Source organism: Cucurbita maxima, unplaced genomic scaffold (genome assembly GCF_002738345.1).
Source record: "Cucurbita maxima cultivar Rimu unplaced genomic scaffold, Cmax_1.0 Cma_Scf00012, whole genome shotgun sequence".
NCBI lineage: Eukaryota > Viridiplantae > Streptophyta > Magnoliopsida > Cucurbitales > Cucurbitaceae > Cucurbita > Cucurbita maxima.
The window spans coordinates 3,713,899-3,723,985 of record NW_019272028.1 but is presented as its reverse complement, the minus strand read 5'-3'; the positions used below and the strand labels follow the sequence as shown (position 1 = coordinate 3,723,985).

The 10,087-nt window shown below is 34.5% G+C and overlaps 1 protein-coding gene across 1 annotated transcript in view; it reads right to left on the bottom strand.

The window, feature by feature from the left end:
* The window catches only part of LOC111487686 (low affinity sulfate transporter 3-like), a 5,913-nt gene extending 1,895 nt beyond the window's left edge, over positions 1 to 4,018 (bottom strand). Inside the window, exons 1-8 of the mRNA XM_023135181.1 lie at positions 3,575 to 4,018; positions 3,439 to 3,487; positions 3,150 to 3,357; positions 2,900 to 3,074; positions 2,746 to 2,811; positions 1,936 to 2,166; positions 1,718 to 1,844; positions 744 to 1,030 (exon numbers count right to left, since the gene is read on the bottom strand). Coding sequence (XP_022990949.1) covers positions 744 to 1,030; positions 1,718 to 1,844; positions 1,936 to 2,166; positions 2,746 to 2,811; positions 2,900 to 3,074; positions 3,150 to 3,357; positions 3,439 to 3,487; positions 3,575 to 3,943 — 1,512 coding nt within the window. The 5' untranslated portion in view covers positions 3,944 to 4,018. The remainder of the gene's footprint in view (positions 1 to 743; positions 1,031 to 1,717; positions 1,845 to 1,935; positions 2,167 to 2,745; positions 2,812 to 2,899; positions 3,075 to 3,149; positions 3,358 to 3,438; positions 3,488 to 3,574) is intronic.
* Positions 4,019 to 10,087: the final 6,069 nt, after the last annotated feature.

Below are 10,087 nucleotides of genomic sequence, written 5' to 3'. Positions count from 1 at the left end.
TTGAAAAAAAAAAAAAAAAAAAAAAAAAAAAAAAAAAAAAACTCCTAATTGTAAACTAATAAAATGAATATAATCTCAATATTTTGAGTAGACAAGGAACCGCCCACCAGTAACAAGACAAACGGTCCATGATTAAATGTGCCAAAACAGACAGCAAAAGTACTAAATTATACAACTTGGCTTGCTTGACCTATGCATTTTGTCCTTTTTTAACACACAACTTGTTCTCATGTCTCAATCTATTCCTCTTAAAGTTTGCAACTTGATTCAATCATTTTATCCACTTCCACCTTATATGAAAAGACATTTTCGCCCTTTGACTTTCCTTTACTTCCATTTGACTTTTACCCGAACCCAATACATAATATTTCATGGTTTGGTTCAGTTTCGATTTAGCTCATAATATTTAAACTAAACGAAAAACTTCTTGTTGGTGAAACTTATTCAAACGAGGCTTAAACAAATCAAATATAACAAGAACTGAACTAGTGGGTTCGTTGGTTTTGAATATAACTGAAACCGAACTAGTGGGTTCGTTGATTTCGAATAACTAGAACCGAACTAGCTAGTGGGTTCGTTGGTTTCGAATATAATTGGAACCAAACTAGTGGGTTCGTCAGTTTCAAATATAATTGAAATCGAGCTAGTGGGTTCGTCAGTTTTGAATATAATTGGAACCGAACGAGTGGGTGGATTAGTCGGTTTGGTTGAGTGGGAGAGAGAAAGAAAGAGAAAGAGATTACCGCAAGAAGAAGGCCAAATTCCACGGAATGAAACAAGACACCGAGGAAAGCGCCAAGACAGGCAAGAAAGTCAAGCTTGTCGAGCTTCCAGATGCGCAGAGCTTCATTGATGTCAATAAGACCAGGGAGAGCAGAGAGAATGATGGAAGCCAAAATGGCCATTGGAGTGAAGTAGAGGAGCCTTGTGAAGAATTGCAATGCCAGCATCACTGTTATTGCCATCACTATATTTGACAATACACTCTCACACCCAGCACTAAAATTCACAGCCGTTCTTGAGAATGACCCTGAAAAAGTTCATAACATACAACAAACAACTTGTAAGTAAAGATTTCCCGAGACATAATCGACCCCCGTGTGCCTCAAATATAGAGAGAAAACGTACAAAAACATCTTGAATTTGTATCTAGTAGTTTTTAAAACGCGTCTGTTATGGGGAGGTCTCCACACCTTTATAAAGAATGTTTCCTTCTCTTCCTCAACCGATGTGAAATCTTACAATTCTTTCAGGGCCCAACGTTCTCGCTGACACTCGTTCCCTTCTCTCATCAACGTGGGACCCCCTCCCCTAATCGACCCTCCTTGGAGGCCCAACGTCCTTACTGGCACACTGCCTCGTGTCCCACCCCCTGCGGGACTCAGCCTTCTCGCTGTCACATCACTCGGTGTCTGGCTTTGATACCATTGTAACAATCTAAGTCCACCGCTGGCAGACATGTCCTATTTGAGTTTTTCCTTTCAGACTTCCTCTCAAACCTTTTAAAACACTTCGAATTTTCACACTTTTATAAAGAAGTCTCTTCTCCAACTAACATGGGATCTCACATTCTCATAAGAGAACAATAGGTTCGTCTTCCGGGTATTGATATTGGGTTAGTTAAGAGTATATTAAACACAACTACCCTATAAGACAGTCTTGGATGCAAGAATTATGTAGAAAAGTCCAAATTTTAAAGCTAGAAGGTGAAACTGACCAGTAGCTACATAGCAAGAGGTTAGAGAGCCTATAATGTTCATGAAGCCCATAGCAATCATCTCCCTGTTCCCATCAATGTTGTAGCCTTTAATGGAGGCGAAGGATCGGCCAACAGCCATTGCTTCCTGAGTAGAAAACACAACATATCATTAAGGTTACATGAAGCCTTCAATGACCATTTAGGAGGCTCATTTGTTGTTGGGTTAAGAACTCAACTGTGAGAGCTATGATGGCAGCAATGAGGCCAGATTTGGCAGCTAAGCCAACAGTTGAGCTGTTGAATTGCAGCTGATGAACAGAGATTGGGTTCAACCCTTCTTTTACATCCTTAACTATCTTAACTCCATGTCTATCAGCTCTTGACACAAACACTATCAAAGTGGAGAGAATAACTGATATGAGAGGAGCAATGGCTGACACCCAAAACAGCTTCCTTTTCCTTCTACCCTGCATTTCAACTCAAAACTCGTTAGACAAAAGTTCAAATATTTCGAAAACATTTCTCGTAACAGCTCAAGCCTACAGTTAGTAGATATTGTCTTCTTTGACCTTTTTTTTCTAGACTTCCCTGAAAGTTTTAAAACGTGTATGCTAAGGAGAGGTTTCCACACCCTTCTAAGTAATGCTTTGTTCTCCTCTCCAATTGATGTGGAATCTCACAATTCACCTCGGGGCCAGCGTCCTTGCTGGCACACAGCTCGGTGCTTGGCTCTGATACAATTTGTAACAGTCCAAGTCCACCCCTAGTAGATATTGTTCTATTTGGGCTTTTCCTCAAAGTTTTAAAATGTTTCTACTATGAATAGCCCTACTCCAACCAGTGGCTCGCACCGTCCCTGGCTCTAATACCATTTATAACCGCTCAAGTCCACTGCTAATAGATATTATCTTCTTTGGACTTTCTCTTTGGGGTTTCCCCTCAAGATTTTAAAACAATTAGTGAGAAGTTTCCACACCTTTATAAGGAATGTTTCGTTCTCTTCTCCAACGGTAGGATGTCACCTTTCTAAACCATTTATTACTTACAATAAACCTGGCCACAAGGAGAAAGATCAGAAACGAGCAGCCAAGAACAATGTTCAAAGGGTACCACTGCAAAAAAAACCAAGAGAGAAAGACAAGGTCAATCCATGGAAGCTTTTTCTTTTTGTTTCTCTTAGTTTTGAAGCAGAGAACATACAGGCTGGTGAGCAGATCTCACGACAGATTCCAAAACAGAGACCACATCGGTTTTGGTCGTGAAGTTGCTAATAGCAAGCAAGCCTTTCAATTGCTGAAGACCAATGAGAATGGCAGCTCCAGCCATGAACCCAACAATGGCAGCATGAGAAAGAAAATCCACAAGAAACCCCAATCTGCAAACAAGAAACCCATTACAGAAGAACAAAAAAACACCCAAACTTGCTCTGAAATTGACCCAAAAAAGTTACCTCAGAAGTCCAAATCCTGCTTGGAAAATCCCTGCAAATAAGGTGACAGTAAAAACAAGGCTTCTATAACCAACTGGGTCTGCAACAGGATCTCGAATCTCTTGCAACATAGACGAAAGAAGCAGCGAAACCACAGCCACTGGGCCAATGGCTATCTCTCTCGAGCTCCCCATTAGAGCATAGATCAAAGGAGGAACAGCGCTTGTATCTAAAATTTTACAAGCCAGACATGTCAGAAACAGGGTCAGGAAATTTAGTACGACAAAATGGATCAAATTCCGACACTTACAGAGACCGAACTGAGGATCAAGCTTAGCCAAATTCGCATACCCAATACTCTGCAACAAAGGGGGGAAAAAGCTTCAATTTTTAATGAAAAAAAACCCAAAAAAGAACAGAAATTTATAATGTTTTTTTGTGAGTACCTGAGGAATGCTGAGACTAGCGAGAGTTAAACCAGCCATGATGTCGCTTTTGAAGTTAGAAGCTTTGTAGTTTCGGCCCAATTTGAGGATTGGGAACATGCTCTGCAAAAGGGTCAGAGTGGCTTTAAAAATGCTCTGTTTTTCATCGCTTGAAGAAGTGGTTTTCATCTTCTTCTTTGCCAAATGGGTCTTTGTGCAGCTTCGTGGAATGACACTTTCTCTGACGGCGGCGGCAAGTTCTTCCCAGAAACTTGGAGGGTTGGGAGAATTGAGGAGCCATTCGGTGGTCTCTGCTCTGTCGCCGGCGCCGGCGAGAACATGGGTGTCGGTCATTTCGACGGCGAGAGTGTCAGAAGGCAAAGAACCCATGAGAGAGGGGTGGTTTGAAGTGTTTGGGAGAATCTGTGAGCTCTCTTGGTTTTGCGTTTTATTGTCTCAAAATTTACGTTCGTCATAGAAACCGTTTTTAAATTTATTGTAATTCTCTCTTTAGCCTATGATTAAATAAATACACCAAAAAAATGTCTCTATTCGGAACTAAAAACCTTTAATATTTTGTTCTCTATCCTCAAAATAATATCCTTAAATTTTATAATATTTTTTAAAAAATAATTGCAATTAATTTTAGAAAAAATTATTACTTTATTTTAAAAATATCTTTCAAAACTAATTTTAAAAAATTATATTAATATCTTTAGTACTTTTTAAAAACATTAATACTTTTAAAAATTTATTTTTAATATATATAGAAACAAGTAATTTTAATGTCAAAATTAATGACATTAAAATTAATTCCTCTGTTGCTAAAATAAATTATTGAATAACATCACAATATTTCTCCGCAATTTATTTCAAGGAAAAGACGAGAAAGAAAAAAAAACCGTATTTTATAGTTTTATTTTCACGAGTTCCTTTTATTTATTTATTTATTTATTAAGGTTGAAAAGAACGGAATAAATTAATTATATTTAATCTTTAAAATATGATATACTAATTATTTACCATTTTATTAAATTCATTTATTTTAAATAATTATTAATATTGATGGCTAAATAAACTTAAAATATTTAAAATTTTAGGTATATTAGACATATTAATAAATGAAAATTAAATAAAAAAAAGTTTATGTAATTTTATAATATACTTATTTCATTTCATATACCTTATTCTACCATACTCTTAATTTTGTACTAAATATCTACCATTAAAATTTTATGTAATTTTATTAAATTCATTTATTGAGAATAATTATTACAATTTATTATGAAATAAATTCAAAAACTTAAAACACTAATTAATAAAAATATCCTTAAAACTTTTGTGGGCAATATACTATGTTTTAAAAATAACATTGAATTTTAAAAAGTTTCATTAATATCTTACAACTTTTTTAAAAGTTTAAAAAATATCCTTACCATTAATACTACGTTTTAAAAATATACATCAAATTTGAAGAATAACGTTAATACCCTTAACCTAGATAAAAATATATAAAAGTAAACGATCTATCTACACTTCACAAATTTCTCTCTTTTTTATTTTGAGCGTAGAAACATTTAATCTTTTTTTTAACGTTTAAATATATTAATGTTACGTTTGAAAATTCATGAATATTTTTTAGTATATAATACCTTTTAAAAAATCTGATTAATTTAAAAACTATTTTTTTTTTGAAGAAATTATCTGAAAGATAAGCACACATTTAATATATATATATATATATATATATAGATATAGATATAGTTAGTATATATACCCCTCAAGAAATGATGAAATATTTGAAGAGAAACGAATAATTGAAAAGTGTCTGATTTTGATGAAAATAAACTACAATTTCTTATTAAAAAAATGCACTTTTTTATCCATAAAAATATATCTTTTGATATAAAATATAATAATACTAATAATAATAAATAAATGAATGCTATTTTGAATTTTTGGGGTTTGACTAAAAGTCAACTTTTCAGCTCCACCATTAATAGCTACATTTGCCACACCATTAATGGATCCTTTTTATACCTAATAACACTTTATTTCGCCTTGCAATTCAACTCATTTAAATTCTATTTGAATTTTAAAACCACCTCGACACTTACCGATCACCGTTGAAACTCTACGGAGTTTTAGATATAATTCAATCTCGAGTCTTCTCTTTTATTCCGACAAGAAAATGACAGTGATATTCAAGAAATTAGTAGACACGTTGATAATCCAACTTTTAAGAGGAAGAGACTCGTACAATTCTCAAATGTAGCGGTTGACAATCAACAACGACTAAATAGGGGCAGGGATAGACTTAATTTTAGACCTATAAAAAACCACGTGGCCCTCTAAATTATACGTATACATATTTTAGGAATAAATGATGGTTTGGCCAATAATTTGGATAAACTCCTATGGATGACTAAAGATGCTTTGTAGTGGTAGCCGTCCTCTCTATTTAAATAGTTGATCATGATGCGAAAGTCAAATACGTATCCTCTCATGGCTATATATAATTATTTATAATTATGTCCTTACATTTTTTTAATTTTAAATTTTCATATATTTTTTAAAATTAGTCCCTACTAAATATTAATATAATTGAAATATTTTTTAGAAGAAAAAAAAAAAAACAATTCATTTAACTCGAAAAACAAAAACTTGCCACATGGATTACATGATCTAATTAGAGATGTCCACGGGACAGGAACAGAGAAGTCTTCCTCATCTCCATCCTTGCCAAATTCTTCATTTATTTTTGCAGTGATCAGGGCGGAAATTATCCCGTTTATTATTCTTTTAAAGAAATAGCTATTTTAAAGTTTTTATTTTTCAATATAATCTTCATTAAAAATCACTTTAATTTGTAATATATAGATAGAGATGTTTATGGGATGGGGTGAGAATGAGAAAGTCTTCTCTATTCCCATCTCTACCACCTCTTTCACATATAGATATAGCTATATACATATACCTCCACGGTTATCATATTTTCGAGACTCTTCCAAAAATACACTAGATTTTAATAAACATATATAGACACGAATATTCATAGGGTGCGATACAGATAGAGAAGTCTTTTCCGTCTATACATTAGGGTTGCTACAGTTTTCAAGTTAATTTCCAAAGTCTTCTCTGTAACTACCACCTATTTCACCTATAGATATAGCTATATTCATATACATTAGGGTTACTACAATTTTGAGGCTAATTTCCAAAAGCTATAGATACAGTTAGAAATATTTACGAAATGGGATGAAGACAAGAAAAACATTTTCCCTCCCGTCTATGCATTCATTAGTGTGGGATCCTACATCAGTTGGAGAGGGAAACAAAACATTCTTTATAAAGATGTAGAAACATCTTCCCAGCAGACACAGACTCGTTTTAAAAATTGTAAGGGGAAGTCCATAAAAAAAATTCAAAAAGGACGATATTTATTAGGCTTAGACTGTTATCATTAGGGTATGAGTATTTTTCAAAAACACGGTAACTTTCGATAGATATCTACATATAGATATATTTATACACACCGAGTGGAGAATGGAATTGCTTAAACATAAAGCAGAAAATGGTTTTACAAATGGATGGATGGAGATAAAGCCTTAAGCCTCCCATCTCTTTTTGTCCACCAGAGAGATCTATGGCAAGGAATTCAAAAGCCTTAGGGTTATATAGATCAATAGCCATGTATAGTTGGATGGAGTGAATGGAGGAAGTTCAAGTTCCAAAAAGGGTATATATCGATAACGATAGCGTTCTTAGCTCTTCATCTCTATCGTAATAATAATATCATACTGTATACTTCCAACCATGTAATTAAGTGACATATAAATAATTGATAACATATATGAATGGAGTTATGGTCCTGTTTTTTATTCATATTTGGATAATAATGTCTATTTTGGAATTTTGCACTCGTCTTTATATAATATAAAGTTCAAAGAGCATATATTAGGTGCATTAAAAACATGTTTGAACGTATTTAATTAGTGTTTTGTATAGAAATTGTAATAGCTCAAACTCCGCACTCTTATAAAGAATGCTTTGTTCTCTCTCCAACCGATGTGGGATCTTACAATCCACTCCCATTCGAGGCCACCGTCCTCGCTGGCACCTGTTCCCCTCTCCAATCAGTGTGGGATCTCACAATTCACTTCCCTTCTAGGTCTAGTGTTCTTGCTAACACTCGTTCCTCTCTCTAATTGATGTGGGATCTCACAATCCACTTCCCTTCGAGGCCTAATGTCCTCGTTCGCACTCGTTTCCCTCACCAATCGATGTGGTATCTCGCAATGCACTTCCCTTCGAAGCTTAATACCCTCATTGGCACTCGTTCCCCTCTCCAATCGATGTGGGATCTCACAATCCACTTCCCTTCGAGGCCCAGTGTCTTCGCTGGCACTCGTTCCATTCTCTAATTGATGTGGGATCTCACAATTCACTTCCGTTCGAGGCCTAGTGCCCTCGCTGGCACTCATTCCCTTCACCAACTGATGTGGGATCTCACAATCCACTTCTCTTCGAGGCCTAATGTCCTCGCTGACACTCGTTCCCCTCTCCAATCAATGTGTGATCTCACAATCCACCTCCCTTCGTGGCCTAGTGTTCTCGCTGATACTCATTTCTCTCTCCAATCGATGTGGGATCTCACAATCCACCTCCTTTCGGGGCCTAGCATTCTTGCTAACACTCGTTCCTCTCTCCAATCGATGTGAGATCTCACATTCATACTCTTAAAATTTATCTCGTAAATGAACCAATTAAGATATTACTTTTGAAACAATTCAGCTCACCGAAAGTGTTAAAGGAAGTTGGGTTCATTAATCCTATCAATTACACCGACCAACCTAAGTTCATATGACTAAATTTAAACTTATTAAAATCACGAAATAGATATTCGTTCGGATTGTAATATTGGTCCGAAATGAAAATGATATTGGAGAGAATATATTCAAAAGGTATGGTTTAATCTAGTTGAGCTCCAATGGCTATGGTTTGTCACGTCTCTAGTGAAAGCAACATGACACAACCAACCACCATGGTTGGCGCTATTAGCTTACACATGCATTTGCAAGTGCAGTTTGCTTTAGTTTGCTATTGTCATAGTGCTTCACTCACTCATCATTTCAAACCTTTTCACTTTCTCACGACTCTATTTGATATCAAAGTGAAACTAACTCTAATCCCTCCTTAACCCATTGTTAAGAAATGTTGATCATTCGCTTAATCGTAGGTAGTTCGTTAAGTTGTCGATATTTCTTAAACGGAGTCGTTGAAACAAGAAACCGTCAACTAAGTTAAAGAAAATATCAATGATTCAGCGAACTTGTGAGATTCCCTAACAGACGCATTTAAGAAACCTTGAGAGGAAACCCGAAAAAGCTTGAACTGTTATAAAACTCTTGACAAAACTAAAAGTAACATTGATACTTCAAGTGTATTGTTGACCAAATCAGGATAAATCTCGATGGTTTGTCGATCTATTCTTAGGAGACGTCAAAGCCAACTATTTGGATCGGACATTCCTATAGAGGTTGACTAGACCTCATAAAGCATCGGCCAAAGTTAGCCCAAAAGGATGTGTTGACCAAATTGTCGATACGAGTTTTTACATCAAGAACAGGTTGATGTGACATTGAGCACATCAAATTAGTATTATGCTTGTTTTTTTATTCCTTCTTTTGTCGTTTTTCAATCTTATTCTTAAATTTTTGTAGCGTTCTTAATTTCTCTTCTTTTATATGTTGTCTAGATATCTTTATTAACATGAGCTCAACCAACATCAATTATTAACATTAAATATTTTTAATTTTTAAAAAAAGAGTTCGATTGGATTATAGCCCTATTTTTAGGTTGATCAGGCTTACATGACCCAAAAATCTTAACCCACCAACTGAAGCTAATTTTTTATTTTTAAAAATTTAACTAAACTTATATTAATTTTTTTTAACTCAACTTAACTTTTATAATTTGGATTGAATAGTATAAGATAGTCGGATTATCAGATCATATGAACATTATTAAATTAATAAGAAATTGGAGAGGGACTAGAATTCAGCCTCTTTTTTTTTTTTTTTTTATAAATATTAAGAATATTAATGCTATTTTTAAAGTTTTATTGGTATTTTTTAAACAAATTAACAATAAAGACATTTTTTAATTTTTTTTTTAATTAGAGTATTAATGAAAGTAATAAATTTTTAAGATATTTTAAAAATATTATTGAAAGTTGAAACGCTTTTTTTTTTATTTCTTTTTAGACAATTTACATTTACAGAGTACTTTTATTAATCTAAAGCAAAAATTTAAAACCTTCATTAATGTTTACCACTACGATGCCGACACCTGGTGATCTACAACCATCCAACGGTTCAAATTAGTTGTAAATTCAACTTTTATTTAGAATATGGAATAATTATAGAAGCCACTCAATTGGCATCTGGCCGCTAAAACATCCAAGTTCATCGTCAAAGCGTCGGCGGCCACATTACTCTATTTAGTGCCAAAAGGCTTCAATTCCCGGTCCAG